This window comes from Colossoma macropomum, unplaced genomic scaffold (genome assembly GCF_904425465.1).
Source record: "Colossoma macropomum unplaced genomic scaffold, Colossoma_macropomum, whole genome shotgun sequence".
In the NCBI taxonomy this organism is placed as follows: Eukaryota; Metazoa; Chordata; class Actinopteri; order Characiformes; family Serrasalmidae; genus Colossoma; species Colossoma macropomum.
In genome coordinates this window covers 25,085,155-25,101,606 of record NW_023494791.1, presented here as the reverse complement: position 1 = coordinate 25,101,606, position 16,452 = coordinate 25,085,155, and the positions used below count along the sequence as shown (strand labels likewise).

The 16,452-nt window shown below is 40.9% G+C and overlaps 1 protein-coding gene across 1 annotated transcript in view; it reads right to left on the bottom strand.

Annotated features, from left to right (window-relative positions):
- The window catches only part of LOC118810061 (cilia- and flagella-associated protein 46), a 64,175-nt gene extending 48,436 nt beyond the window's left edge, over window positions 1-15,739 (bottom strand). The window contains 17 exon segments of the mRNA XM_036573579.1: window positions 1,137-1,249; window positions 2,463-2,596; window positions 2,770-2,885; window positions 3,306-3,438; window positions 5,175-5,295; window positions 5,472-5,700; window positions 7,102-7,292; window positions 7,567-7,665; window positions 7,789-7,888; window positions 9,494-9,643; window positions 10,311-10,399; window positions 10,627-10,750; window positions 11,422-11,586; window positions 12,600-12,664; window positions 12,913-13,044; window positions 15,131-15,252; window positions 15,482-15,739. Coding sequence (XP_036429472.1) covers window positions 1,137-1,249; window positions 2,463-2,596; window positions 2,770-2,885; window positions 3,306-3,438; window positions 5,175-5,295; window positions 5,472-5,700; window positions 7,102-7,292; window positions 7,567-7,665; window positions 7,789-7,888; window positions 9,494-9,643; window positions 10,311-10,399; window positions 10,627-10,750; window positions 11,422-11,586; window positions 12,600-12,664; window positions 12,913-13,044; window positions 15,131-15,252; window positions 15,482-15,530 — 2,132 coding nt within the window. The 5' untranslated portion in view covers window positions 15,531-15,739.
- Between the last annotated feature and the right edge of the window lie 713 nt (window positions 15,740-16,452).

Genomic DNA, 16,452 nt, shown 5'->3' with positions numbered 1-16,452 from the left:
AGTCTTATTTGAGAAGGTGTTTGGTGAGCTTTGTTTACCAAGCTGTGAGCCATGGGCTTTCAGGGACTATTGTTCCCCGTGGCTTATAATTTGAGAAAGTCATTAAATGCATGCTGTGGTTTGGGATAAAGCTGAGCTCTCACTGATTATCCTGTCTTTACAGGTTAGCTTGAGCATGAAGAGCTAAGCATATCAGGCTAAGCACTTCAACTTCCACAAGATAAAGTGGCTAGGAGACAAAAGTTTAGAATGAGGTCTAGAATGTGTTTGTGATTAAGTGTAGGCATGGTTGATAACCTAAAATAATTAGCATAATTGCGATTATCAGTTACATCACCCCCTCAACCCCCCGCCCCAAAAGCAATACAGTTGGACCACTGCAGCTACCAATTTTGTATTCCTTAGTCTATATGCTTTTTTTATATTAACTGTTGAATAAAAATTGACAAATATTAAAAGGATTATATGGCATGCAACCCCCCCCCCAGTTAGGGGTGGCTGTTGTCATTTTATTTTTGAATCTATGAAGAAGGCTGCAGCTGAATAAAAATTGTTTTATTGACCCCATGAGTACCTTGTCCAGTCTAGAGCCATGTCATTAATGGATTACTTTCCTAAAACAGTTTCTTAGTGGGGCATACTCTTTGGGGCACACTAGTGCTTCCACATTATCTTGGTACTGTTGGTCAATCTTCTGTAATCCTCTATGGCCAATTTTCATTTTAGAACACAGAGGAATGCTGGAAATTAAATTCACCTTACAAAAATGAAACTGTCCCAATATTCATAACGTAACATGACAGAAGACCAACTTTTCTTAGTGGGGCACACTCTTTGGGGCACACTAGTGCTTCAACATTATCTTGGTACTGTTGGTCAATCTTCTGTAAAGCCTCTATGGCCAGTTTTCATTTTAGAACACAGAGGAATGCTGGAAATTAATTTCACCTCACAAAAATGAAACTGTCCTTATATTCATAACGTAACATGACAGAAGACCAACGTAATTAAAATGTATTATTAGCACTTTCTTTAATCAAGAATATGACCCAAAATGGATTAACCTAAATAAGAGTCCCTCTTTATGTGGGCAGTTCATTTAAAGAGCTGAGGAATGGAGACTCTTGTTTTTGTACCTGTACAGAGCCCAGCGAGGATCATCCTCAGGTGGGCATGCTACTCCCTCAATGGGTAGAACAGGCGAGCCATTAAGTTCCACCCCCTCAGACCGAAGTTTGTGTATGGTTGCCTATGAGAAATAACAAAACACTGTAGTCATGTGCTCTGTGTAAAGAGCTGAGTAAAAGAATAGCAGTGGTAAGATGGTACAGAGAAAGAAACACATGTGACAAATTAAGGTTAGAATAAACTTTTTTTAAGGCAGTCAACAATCCTTGTTCTGCAGATCTGTCTTCCTATAATCATTCAACAACAATGGATTTCTATTAATCTCAAGATACTGTAAAGTCAAGCTGTACTCTAGCTCTATAATACTCAAGAGCCCCTATTAAAGTTCTTGCTGGAGAGCGTCTACATCTTCTAGACCCTTGTTCACACTGAGCTGGTGATGGGGAGCCATAGTCACTGTGGGCCAAGCAGACGGAACTGCTGAGAGCCTCCGGCACCAGGCTCTAACATACTGCGACAGAGGATCAAAGCGAGACAGGTCGATTAAGGAGCCGGGAGTACAATCCCTGCACTTCCGCCGCCTGGCACCCTCATCAAATTAGAGGGACGCCTTTTGAAAAAGCCGACCTCTCTAAAAACAAAGGAAACATATTCATGGAGAACAAAGAGATGGGCTGCTATCAAAGAGGAGCAGCAGAGACAGCCGTTTCTGCTTTTGTCAAGGTCATCGCTTTTCTTTTTTCTCTCAATTCTCCCGCTCTCACATCTCTGTTTGCTTCAAAGGGAAGTTAATGTCTCTGAAGACTTCATTTCGGGACAGAGCCCGGAGGTCCAGGGCAGTCTTAATAATGTCATCACAAACTTGTCAGCTACCATTCTTCAACTGAGACCTTTTTTCCCTGACATATTTCAGACTGTAATTTCTTTTCCTTTTTTATTTTTTAATTTGCAGGTGTGGTGTCCGTGATGACAGGTATAACATCTTATAGTTTATTAATATATAGACTAGGGGTGCACAAGTCCAGTCCTGGAAGGCCAATGTCCAGCACAGTTTGGTGATTTACCTACTCACACACACCTGATTGCATCTATCTGTTAATTGGCAGGTTTACTGGCTGTGTTTGAGTAGAGAAACTCCAAGCCGTGCTGGACACCGGCCCTCCAGGACTGGAGTTGTGCACCTAAATGACTCTAATTTTGTGCTGAAATTGTTTTCAGCTTATGTACCAAGCCTATAGATGGCCATATGGCAACTCCTGGGTGTGCCAAATAGATCCTGCCTTCAGTTGTTAGAGCAGGTAAATCAGGCTATGACTGTTAATGATCAGGTCTACCTCTGCACAAATGAAGTGAACCTCAGACAACAGACGCAGCAGATCTCCCTCCCCACCCTGATTCAGTCCTCCTGCTGCCACTCCATGGTCACTTTGCTTGCCTTCCACTGGCTTTACCTCATTCATCAGCTCACCTGGGACCAGGAGAAGAGACACATACATATTCAAATCAACTGGTGACAGAGAGCACAGAGGAACAAACTAATGACAATATAGTTTCAAAATGCTTAAAGTCATTTGTGAAATCTTGGTCTCCTCCAAACTCTTTACTTACAAGAAGTTAGACATTCACCTCATTGTCACTTACGTTTGTTTTTCCATCTACCATCATCATAGAGCAGACAGAACCGGCACGCTGTCCTGCACACATCCCATGCCTCCTGTTTCCGTGCAGCCTTCACCAGGGACGCCCATAACCTCATCCTTCCACATAAACATACCACCAGAATGCATACAATGGAAGTTACAAAAAACAAGAAGTACTACTCTTCTCCACTATTGGTGGAAAATGAGAACACACACCAAGAACAAACATTTTTAGTTAGTTAGTTTGTTTGGGTTATAGTAAATAATAGATATTTCCTAGAGGCTGGCTATCCTTAATGGTATGTTCTCTCTCTCTCTCTCTAGCTTTCTGAGCAGGACTGCTCAACGGTTCTGGCTATCTTAATGAGGTCCAAGAGGATTCCAATTCATTACACAATGCTGCCTCACACATCCTTGACAATTCATGACAACTCTGTGCCAGTCCTGTGCGGTTCCGAGTGAAGAACACAGATACATTCACACATAACATTGGGATGTCTTGGGAAGTGAGTGGTGAACGGGCATAGCTCCCCATACCTCTCTCGATCATCTGCGCCTCTCTCCAGGCTGGCTAGATGACCTTCTATCCTTTGCAGACAAGTCATGTGTTGCTGGGCCTTGGCAGCAAGCTGCTCCAAATGGCCCTGGCCCTGGGGGCTGCTGCCTGAAACTGAACAACAAACACAGCACGCTACAGCAAAGAGCTCCACCTGATTCAGAAGGCAACAAAGTAACTCAGCATCACCTAAATGCTAATATCAATACCAAAAGTTTTTGGATCAACAGCATGTCTCACATGCTTTCATTTAATGCATCATTTCACATACGCTGGTCAGCACCTTGAGAGGTGACTCTCCATTAAATAAAGGGGTAGGTTATGTAATAGCATCTATAATATCCAGTAGCCTTTTATGTTATAGCAATTAAATACCAAATAAATTATTGTGATCACCAATCTTTTTTTGTTTTTTAGTTCATTGGCTCAATTTGGCCAAACTGACGACTAACTAGCTTTTTTAACTGTCAAAACTCAATAGCTCCCAACTAATGACAGATACAGCTCAAGCTCAAATAAACAAACATTACTCACCACTGCCCTCTAAACATTATAGTACCAAGTGAGAAGATAGAACTTGTTATTTTTCTAAGACCCATAATTGTCAGGCCTAGATCATTTCTCATCACAAGCCTCATTACAAAGTATGTGTTCAGATACACAATCAGGCCTGTTTGTTGTTTTTTATGATAGGATACATAGTGCTCAGCTTTCATGACATACTCTGGTAAAAAATAACGACCTTTTATTATCTGACATATTCTGTAGCAGCTTACTGACTTAGAAACAGCAACATTCCAGCCTATGTTTGAACAAGTCTTTATCAATATAAAGTTGCTCGGTCTAACAGCTTTCCTAGCCACAATTTATTCATGTCCTAACAGGTCTATAAATGTGAATGGAAACATTAAAATACTGGCTCTGCTCAGAGTGAACCAAATTGTTTCCTGTTCTATTTCTACACCAAAGAGCTCCACCTGATTCTTAGAAAACAACAAAGTAACTTGGCATCAGCTAAATGCCAATTTCTTGTGTTAAATGCCAATTACACAACTGTGACCATCCATCCCTAATGCTGATTTAATTCATCACAGCAAGCAAAAGGAAAAGTGAGGTCAAAATTATCATATGCTGCATGTTACATCACTGCATGGGCCATTTCATGCACAGCCCGAACAAAGCACAGCAATGAGCTAAGTCTTGGTGGTTTAGTTTGAATAATACTAAGAATGAGAGGACCCTGTACTCTTCTGATCCCACCTCTAAGTGTAACACCACTACACCATAACCACTGAAACATCCCCACTCATAATTTATTCATTTCCCTTCACATGTACATACACACTGTCCCTCAGGGTCAGCACCATTGTTGCTCTGAGTTCAAACACCTTTTTTGCCTGTCTCTGTGGTTCTTGAATAATGGAGTGAATTCCGGCTGAGGTTTGGAGGCTCTGACCCCCACAAGACACACACACACACACACACATGCTCACCCACATACACTCTCACATAAATTGCATCACATCACTGTCAGACACAGAATGAGAGAAGCTCTTCCTATGGTTAATAAGCTTCAGGGAGCTGTGGTGTTCTTAAAGAGTAAGAGAGCAGAAGAGAACAGAGATCAAACGAGACCGAGACCAGAGACATATATCTGTCTCTCAGAAGGAATGTGGAAAGAGGAAATACCAATGGCAAAGTGACTAGTGCCCAACAAATATCTAGACTTCTTTTAGCTTTTAGCATCTGTCCGGAATCTGCATCATTGACATGTTGATATGTGTACTAACATTTACAGAAATTCTAGCACCAAAAGAAAGATGACCGCCAAACATTTTGATTTAAAACACCTTTTACTGCACTGTCTGCATCCAGGACCATCTGGAAGGAGTTAGGTGCCAGAGCAATTCCAGCAGTAACCAGCATTGGGCGCCACTTCTTTGCTGGCTCACAGCCACTCCCCTCTTTTGCCTGTAAAATACAGACACTGAATGAAGAACCTATAAATATTAAGAAATTTTTCCAACACAAAAGGCCCTCTGATTATAACAGTATGTCTCTGTGCTCCCTGACTACATCTCTGCATCTCTATGCTCAAACCATATGACTAAGGCAGTAGCTAAAATTTTGTAGTGTTTAGGTCAGACCTGCTGGATAAGCATGGCAGCTTGGTCCTCTGGCCGTGTGGGAGTAGCGTAGATGCTAGTGTGCAGCTGAAGGAGATGCAAGGAGGAGGACAGATGCTGCTGGTACTGGCCGTTCTCATCCAGACCCAGTGCTGTATGGAGGTGTTTTAATGCAAGCTCCAGCCTCTGCTCTTCCTCTTCTATAGCTGCCAGCTCAGCATGGACCTGACACCGCATGTTCAACAACATGCTGTATACACATGGGGTACACATTCATTTACCTCCAAACTCCCAAATGTCTCTGGATCAACAGCATATCTCATCATCTGCTTTCATTTAATGCAAGACTTTATGCACAATGTGCAGCATCTCAAGAGTTGATGATCAGTGACTGCGGGAGGTACGTATAGTTATATTATAACAAATGTATATGTTTACAAAACAAAACTTACATGGGGAAAAAAAGTATTGAGATAGTAATATATTTGTATATGTATGAAAGTATCATGTATATGTATTAATATCAATCTTGCGAAAAAGAAAATATTCTCGTGCAAATTGCACCTGGTATTGTTATAAAAGATAATGCCAGATTTCACGCAAGTAGCAAGTTCTCAGGCCAACATTACTGAACAACACTAAAACTGAAAAAACTACAGAGCCCTAGCAAAGACCTTAAATATTCCTGTCAGTACATGTGGTTCAGTATTATGCGAGTGGAAAATTTCACGGCACCAAAACTAGTCATCCCTTGACCGGAGCACCATGCAAGATTTCACAACACAGAAGGTAAGAGAGAAGCCAGCAGTCACTCGAAAAGAGCTGAAGGACAACCTGAAAGCAGCAATAAGCAACAAACTGCACCACAATCATCTCTGTTCAAACACCCCACACAAAATTCCTTTGCACAAGCATTTACAAATCAGAACTATTTTGGAAAAATGTACTCTGATCAGAAGAAACAAAAACTGAACTGTGGCAATAATTCAGCTTATCATGGTTGGCGAATTAAAGGTTGTGCATATGATCCCAAGAACATGATACTCAGCATAAAGTGGGAGCATAATGATATGGGGCTACAAAAATAAAAGTGTCTGAATACTTTTTTCTCCTCACTTTAATCAGTCCTGTTCCCTGCTTTTTGGTTATCATGATGGCAGACAATGCTATGCTATCATAACAACCTTTGGTAAATAATTACAGACTCTTATAATCTGATAGCTTTATTTGGCTTCAGAAACAGTAAAATATGAATATGTTATCAACATAAGCACAGCTACCCGGGTCTAATTGCCTATTCACTAGTCACTACTTAATTAGAATAGGCCTACATATAGCCTAACAACTAGTTTTTCACTTTATTCTAACTGGTCAAAGAACGTTGTGTTGGGAGAAAACAGAAATGTTAAAATATTGGATTTGCTCAGAATGAACCGATTTGCTTTCTATTCCATTTCTGCGCCCTGCTTTTGAGTCCAAATTCATTAGTTCTGCAGAACATCTGCCTAGCTCTGTGTTCTGCATGCAACAGAGTGTAGCAGTTTTCTTCACAGCTCCAATGGAAAACTATCAATGGAGGGAAAAAAGCTGGAAGAACTGGGAAACACACTTTACTCAGATTTAAATAACAAATACATAAACACGTGCACACCTGTTAATATCCTCCAGCGCATGTGCAAGAGTAAGCAGAGGTCTTTTGATGCTCCTCCGAAGGTTGTTTTGGAGCAGAGGCAGACAGCTGTTCCACAAAGAAGCACACACACACTGCGTCACGTGACCATCTCCCTCTTTCATTGCCCTCTGGAGCAATGCATCCAATCGGCCAACAATAGCTAGTCGGGCCTGAGAACAAAAAATACAGCAAAGCTCAACAGAGCTCATACATACTGCTTACTGTAGAACAGCAGCCTAACTAACATGAAACTCATTTGGTTTTCTGTACACACTCTTTAGCATACAGGCGTTCATTTTTCTATGACACATAACTGATTTTGCCTTCTGTTGGCAGCATGAAGCACCTAATATGGATTAACACCATCTGTAGCTCAGCTAAGTTTTTGTTAAAAGTACACTAGCCAAGTTTCAACACATAAATCAAGCAAACACATATTGGCACCTCCACACTGCTTTTGGTGTAGTCCTCAATGTGGCCATTCAGTTTCTTTAGAGCCAGCTCACACTCAACACACTCCATCATAATGCATTGGGCGACTGTCTGCATGGAAAAGAGAACATATGCAGAATTCTGACCTCTATATCACTAAAACAAGCTACAGCTTGGCTATTTGGCATATCTGAAAGAGCATGATGGTCAGTAAAGAGTAGTTAGTCCACTCACGGCAGCATCAGTGGCTTCTAGCTCCTTAAGGCAGTCTTCTGCTGTTCTGTGCTCTTTCAGCTGTAGAGAGAGGAAGGCCAACTCCAACAGGAGCTCAGTCCTGTCACAGAGCAGAAACCAAAGTTTATTTATTTGTATGAAAGCTATGACTATGCAGAGAGTAGCTGCAGCACACTAGATTCTCTGCTATAACGATACTGTATGTACACCAACACCTGCTTCTCTAGTAATGATACTGCATATATAAACCATCTGTTAGTTAAAGGTGCACTTGGGGCTGGGTGAGAGGAAAAGATCACATTGTTACCATGGTCACAACAAGCTTTTCTGATATTATCATGACTATACGGGTACAGACATCACGGGTATTTGAAGAAAAGTGACCACACACATACATTTCATTAAAAGAGATTTATTATACTCTGGCAGTAATGGTTTCTCATTATTGTCGGGAGCATAATTGGCCCCTTTCACACTATGAGCAGATAATTACATTTACAGTCTAACCAAAACAAATGCTGTCTGGTACAATGCTGCGACACATTTCTTACATAGGGACACCCCAGCTGCATAACTACAGGAGAATGCCTTCAATAGAGCAGGTTCCTCTGAGGCTTTAAATAGCTATCATAAGTAAGATTCACTGTTATTCAACAAAACATTAAAGATATACACAAGTTTAAAATCTATCAACTAAACTGCATTAAGAATATTGCAACAACAGTCTGACCTAGTACAGCACTGCAACCTCAGATTGAAACTCATTTGTTCATAGTGCTAGTAGCTAACGTCTAGGAGTAGCCAACTCAGTACAGTGAGACTGCAACCCTGTACTTTCAGAGAGTTAATTTAACTCATATACCGCCTTTCTCAAGCCCAGGGATACTTTCCAGAAATAACAAAAAATATAACCAACAATAAACAAAACAACTCAAAACTCACAGAGAGTTACTCGGCTAGCAGGGTGAAAAACTCCCCAGACTACTGTATAGAGTCACTTAATTGGCCCATAAAGAGTCCTTGGCTGCTGGGAAAGGTCTCTCTCTCTGCCTGGCGGAACTCGTAACTATGGTGCAACATCACACAGATGTAGGCCCTGGGAGGGTTGTTTTAAGATCTGTTGCATTGCATAAGTGGCCCGCCCGAGCTGCCTCATAGCTGTGATGTAGCATCACTCAAGTGGCCAGGCCAAGCAGCCTCGTAATGCTGACATAGCGAATTATCACTCATTCTCATTGATCTGTGCTTTCTGGCCCTCACTATCACCTCCTCATTCACAACATTTGAAATTGTATGTAAAAAACAAATTTCCTAAAATATTGTTATAAATACATGTAGCCACCTAATGTCAGCTACTCCCAGGTTAAGTTAACTTGATAGCAAATGTTGATTTACCTTAATGTTCAAAAATGTAACTTTAAAAGAACAATAGTGCTTCATTCTTTTTTTGTATTCAGTGTGTATATCACTGCCTAAGATTTACAAAACCAGCACAACTAGAAAACAAATACTAGTGAAATGCCTTACTGACAAGTTTTCAAATGGATGCATGCTAACCCGATGTGTAATTTGCTTTGTTTGTTCCTGTTATCGCCACTGTAGTGCAAAAGGGGCAGGTTAGCATGCATCGGGTTAGCATGCATAACTGGTTGCCCACCCCTAACCATAAACACCATAACGCAGCTACACAATGCCACTGGCCTACCTGTCAGTCAAAAGAATAGGGGAGTTTTCATCAAGATCAGGACTAGAACTGTGAGAGGCAGGTGACTGGGGCTGAGATGATTGAGTCAGCAAGAGGAAAATCTCCCTCAGTTCAGCAGACTCGTTTGTTCTTTCACTCACTTCAGCCATGCTGGGGACAACACAGACAGACAGTCTGAACAAATAATTGCACAATAAAACCTGCAGATATGTATATGACAGGGCACATTGCTGATACATTAATACTTAAGCACCACAAGATTTATGCATGAATCAGTAGTTTCCTCAAACTTTAATTTCAGGATGGATAACCAAGTCTTCTTTTCTTTTGCTCTGCTAAGCAAATTCATTTATATTTGGACAGCACAGGATCATGCACTCCATGGGCTCTTCTGAAGGGTAAAAAACTGGCCCACACAACTCACAAGACTTATTTACAGGCCTTGAGCAAAATCCCACTACAGCTTCAACAGATACAGTATGTCAATACAGCTGGGCCTTTTGATGTCAAATATAAAAACATCAGCACTAACTCAAATAAATTATATAAGAAACATCAAAGAAAGAGGTCCTTGCAAACATCTTGGGGCTAACAGAAATATTCAAATGTACAATAGACAATAAATGCAAAGTAGGCACTTTTTCTGTAGAGGCTTCCCAAAAAAATCTACAGTTTGGAAATAGTATCTGTACTAATATCACATATCCCCCTCAGTGCAATTACCCCCTTTGGAAAAGAAAACTGATTACATTATATAACGCGAGTCACAGCAAAACAGAAAAAGGACCACTGAATGCACAGAAAATATTCAACTTACTTTTTGAGCTTCTGCATCTTGTAGATGACAAGTAATTTGGGACTTGTTTTCTTCTGAGTTTTGGAGGCATCTATAAGGTTATGTCGTACCTGTGAATCATGTCAGAACATCCGCACACAACAACAATTTTAAAATCTGAAACATTCCTGGAAAATTGACACTTTGAAATATAAGAAAACAAAGAACAAATAACACTTTTGGCTTCTTTTGGATAATGGATTGCCAAGACCACAAGAGTGTGAAGGGGCTCAGCTGTTCAGGAAGCTTTTAATAAAGAGTGTCACTGACAGGACAGGAGAAAGAGCAAATGATTTACCTGTATGGAGAAAATGCGGGGATACATCTCAGGTTTATGGAGTTCTATAAAATCAGAGGTGACCTTGGCAAAAGCAGCTGCCTCCTTGTGTTTCCCAGCATCCACTAGGCATTCAACTAGGAGTCTGAACACAAAAGGAAGTTGAACTATTTGGAGTGACAGCTTTGACACATGCCACTAACATTCCTCAGCAGAAAACTGACTAGACACACTCTCAGAGAAAAAGGTATGAAACTGTCATGGGGCAGTACCACTCTTGTCACTGGGGTGATACCTCAAGGGTACATCTCAGTACCTTTAGTCAGGGAACATAATTGTACCATAATCCATTGAAATCGTACTTTCTAAGTTGTATTGACTCCACACATTATGTCTCATCTCCAGGCTTTTTATTTGACTGTTCTGTGTTAAACCAGGTTATGAAAAGATACAAATATATACTTTTCCACTGGTAAAAATGTACTTAAGGTGCACAATTAGGCCTTAAAACCACTGTTGTACCTTTGAGGGTATATTTACATTGTTCATACCTTGATGAACGAAAAATGTACCAGCACAGTACCTTTACTTCTATCAGTGTAATAAACATCTTTAACCAATACTAAAGAGGTTATTAAACTTTTGTAGTGTTGGCTACAGATGTTTCTGCTGGGGAAGCATCAATTTTTCAATTTTGGATTTATTTTTGATTTATTTATTTTAAATGTAAATGACACAGTATGTTCCTAAATCTCTCTATAACTGAACTTCTGCTAAACACATTCAGATTTAAAGTGCACATCTGTAAGCACCCACAGCATCAGTTCAGCCCGCCAAGCGTAGTCAGGCTCATGCACCACCTCCAGAGCACTGAGCACCTGCGTGAGTGAGGAGACCAGGTGCTGACGCTGGCCAGGCCGCAAGAACACACGCACAGTCTGAAAGTACAGAAGTGATGCGTTGAAGACCAGAAAATGGTATCTGCAAGACAGAGAGAGAAGAAGAAAGAAAGCCAGAGAGAAAGACAGACAAAGAGTGAGAGATAATGAGAGCAAGGAGAAAAAGAGAGAGAATGCAAGACAGAGTGAGGGAGAGTGAAAGAGAGGGATAGAGAAAGGAGAGATGTCAAGACAGGAATGGGAATAAAATATTCAAGATCTGTTTTCCCAAAAGATGTCACAGCGAGCATCACTTTGAAAACTTTCTAACAGTTAAGATTATCTTAACACAGCTGTGCTTTAGGGAAACCGAAACCAGTTCAATTATTCAGTGCTTTTTCTGTTGAAAGAATCACTGTCTGATTTTTCTGTACATCTCAATTTTCACCATGTGCTGACCTTGGATCTAGGTCTTCGCAAATGGCCTTGAAATGAGCCACAGGGGTGATGTGGATGCAAAGGGGAATCATCACACCAAAAAAGGGGATGTAGACTCTATTTGAGAGCTAATTTATCCACCAGGGAGCTCTGCACACATTAGCATGCTCCATATCCAACATATTTTTTGCTTTGGCAGTATGTGTGAACTTCCATACCAGACCGAAAGCAGTGATTAGTTATCCACCACTCATCACTATGCAACCGTAATATGCATGAACTGCTGAGCGTACTTGCTTCTAGTTCTTACTGGCATTCTGTAGCTGCAGTTATCCTGACGTAAAGTATTTAAGCAATGTTTGGTGAGAGAACATGTGTATCTGTACTAAGTGTAGTCTTGTCTCGGTCTTGGGGCTTGAACCAAGTTGTTCTACTCCCTCAACCAGCCCTTTGAGATCTCGCTCTCTCCCAAAATATATCTAGCTTATTTCAGATGATGCTTTTAAGCTGTAACAGACAGGACAGCATTTTTGTGAGACATTACAAGTGAAGCTGCACAACTTCAGTAACTTATTCAACATTGACTGTCATGTCAAAAAAGCACAGACTTGTCTCTCTTTGGTCAAGACAGGAGATGGAAAAGCACTGCTCCACTTTCCTGCTAACTGCACAGCCTACCTCGGGTTGTCTTTGGATATCTCTATAGCCTTCAGATAGTACATCACAGCCTTATCCATATCCTCCTGGAAATAGAACACAGACACAGACAAACAGTAGAAAAGGTACCATGCTGTATCTGTTGAAACACAAGAGAATAACAAAAATGTTGTAGCAACTTACAGTGCCTAATCACATGCACTAAGAAGGACTATGTCTTCATGATCTATGCGTGCTATATGTGTCACCATCACCCTCTATGACTCACGCACCTCACACTTATTCAGAAATGACTATAAGGCATGTAATGAATCCAGGTAACAGGACTACTCACCACAGTGCAGACAGAGGAAGGTGAGTTCAACTGAGCCTGACAGAAGTATGCACGGCAGAGAAACTGATTAGGGGGGGGTTTGCTCTCAAAATACATCATTAGGCAATCCTCTGTAATCTCCTTACAGCCCAGCTGAAAGCACAAGCACAGATGAATCAAAATTCACCTGCACCCAGATGATGAATATTTAGCCACTTTCTGAATCCAGTTTACACCACAGTGCCATCACTTTAATCTTCCTTGAGCATGTGATTGGGAGAGCAATGCCTGTATAAGCTTTCAATGCACCTAACATTTTTCTTTCTGCAGCATCTCCACTCAAACAAGGCTTGCTTCATTCAGTGAAGGCACTGCATTATTTTAACATTTAAAATACGATCCAGTGGGAAAATCATGACTCTAAAAAGCTCTCGCAGGGCAGCACTTTCAGACTTTTTCAGCTTTGCCCTGCATAGATTATGTAGCAGTGCTCAGTTTCAGACAGATATAAATTTCCACACAAGTGTCCCACAGTTTCTCAGGGAGCTGGAGGATGTGTTCCTAATGCAGCCCGGCTTTGGATTTAGGCTGGTTATTCAAAACCAGCACAACTTCTTATTAACAGCACCTTTGTCTTAAAGGTGAAATAAAAACTGAAACATTTCATGACAATTACAGCCATTTTAGAACTTTTTGGTTAACTTCTGGAAATGTTTAGAATTTTCTTGGCATGAATAACCAGTCAGAAGTACTAGCCTATACTGAACAAAATGAAAGAGCTATAATCTATGCAATCAATGACTGCAAAAATGTATGTTCTGACTTCATTAAAAAAAATGATTAAAAACCCTAAAGAAAGACATGATAACTGTGACCTAATTCACACTTTTATTCGCTCTTATGGCCCAAAGAGAGGATAAGTGTTGGCTCTTTGTATTATTACAGAACATTTGGCCATGACCATAGATAAGCAATGTGTACAGTAAAACTCATGTCAAAGAGATGTGGCAATCTAAAAAAGTGCAGCGACCAATTATCTTCGCTAGTGTTATCTCTCTGAAGCACAGCCTGATCCTGCTGTCACTCTGGCTGGGTGAAAGCACTGCATTATTGCAGTGGGGATGCAAAGCCCCCTCCCCACTCCATTCAATCCCTCTCCATGGCAGGCTGAGATGTTGCATGCATTTTGCAGATCCATGGAAAACCAAATTCAACGTCTCAGCAGCGTGCATGTAAAAGCAAGCTTATCCTCAGTGCCTGAGGTTTTTTCAAAAATGGCTTTCCCATAGAGAACGAGAGTGCGATGCTTTCATTTCGCCATTCAAATGTCACACATGTTCATAGAAGGCATGCGAGTGACACACAGCGATTACAGACAAAGATGACATACAAAATATACCACATAAACATTGCATATTTCCAGTTCATATAGTGCATCCTCACCTTCAACTGTGAACACACTGGCTACATCAACTATTGAGTGTGATGCACTATAAAGCCCTATTTCATGTTTGTTTGCCCAATTCTCTGAAATTCAACTGAGCTGTATACTGAATTCAATTAATCTATAGAGTAAGGCTTCTGCTGTCTACGATAAAGCTTTGAAGGAGCGTTCTCTGCATAACAGGCCACTTAATATATGGTTATTTAATGTTATGTCAGGTTAGCATAGAGAAATGAATACAGCCCATAGAGGAAAAAGAGCAAATCAAAAACTCTGAGAGTCATGCAGCTCATTTATCAGCGCCTGTAATCTTTGACACTTTTTGCTTATTTCCAAGCTACTATGATTTGAGGCTCACCCACCCGTGTGGCTAATTTGCCCGGGTTACGCCAGCCAAGCAATCATCCAGCTGCTAAGGCCACACAGCTCAACTAAATACTCAGGTTCTGCTTGACTCTCAAAAGCCCTACTTTGTTATGGGACATCTTGACACATACATGCATTTTTCTATTGAAATGTCTAAACCATTTTGCTTCCGTGTGAATAACAAATATGGATTTGACTGTGTATAAAGCTACCTGTCAGCAACAACTACAAGTATCATATGTCATGGCAAAGCAATATGAACTAAAGCGGATCTAATAACCCGAGCGCCTTGTTGTAACGTAGCTATATGAAAACATTTTCACACACCCCACAAACTGTAGACTGTACTGATGTTAACTACTTCCTTCAAGTCAAGTCAAGTTGTGGATGGAGCGGGACATTAAGTTAACAGTGTGTTTAAATTCTTACCCGTAAAGCTTGCTCTGCACACAACACACAGAGCTCAGGAAGGAAACATTTGGCATCTGACGTCGTTTTTCCTGAGACAACATCTTTAATTGCGGCATACGCTTTCTTCAGAGCTACAGGGTCTGCAAAACAGTGGCACTTTAGGCTGACACGTTTGTAGCTAGAATATGGCTGTACGCACTGGAGCTGGTCAGCTAACTAGGTTGCATAGTTAGGCTAACAGTTAACTTGCACTGCAGCTAAGTTACCATAAGTGACATGAGACATCATTACGTTAAATTTACGACCTAGAAATACAATTACTTGCAACTGTGGAGCCCAAACGATAACCTAGCTAGTATCTACTGTTACCGTTTTTCTCCTGTGTCTTTATCAAGCAGTGACGGATTTCAAGATCCATCTGTGCGACGCTTGGACAGTTTACTTCAAAAGTAAGAACAGCCTTCTGCCTTTATACTGAACTAACTGGTCTACAGTTTGGCAGACGTTAAAAAGCAAGCATGACTACCGCTTCCCAACCGAGAAGAAAACCAGCTAATAGCTATGATTCACTCTGGATAAATAAGCATAGCTAATTCAGCTAATCTAACGTTAACGTTTAAAAACTAGCCAGCCACTTTATATGCGCGTGCCTGTTGCTAAGGGAGATGTATCACAGCAACGGTAACGCTGAACTGGAGTGCTATAGTAGTATCCATCCGCAGAGCCGCAGCACTGCTACTTTAGCCCTCACACTTTCAGACCTGCGTTTTCAGCTCCCTGCGCCTCTGTTCAGGACATGCAGCCGCGCTTTAAGCTTTCATGAGTGCGGGAGTAACGGTGGATTGAACAAAAACATTATTATCTACCACCATTTCAAGAGAAACTATTTGTATTCATAGTAGCATTTTTGTTCTTTTCAGTACTGAAGTATATCTGGGTGCTGATTAACCGTGTGTTCACACAGCCAAGCTCTCGTTCCCCATAAACTTTATTTTATTCCATGATCACTAGGCTGGATCTCAAACGGTTCCCTACTTCCTATGTAGCGTACCCCGTAGGTCTTAGACTCTGGCACCCAAAGACTACATAATATGTATAACAAAAGACCATTTGAGATTCAGCCACATGTGCACAATTCCCTACAGGATATATACTGCACTATTTTTGTGTAGAAGTCTACATTTCATTATTCACATAGTGCACTATGTAGGGAGTAGAGAGGTATTTGGGGCTCAGCCATAGTGTTTGAGAGTTTCAAAAAGTTATGCACTGCCGTCCGTGCCCTCCATGTAATAAACACAGCGTGCGGTAGCTACTAAGCCCATAGACTATGTAGCATC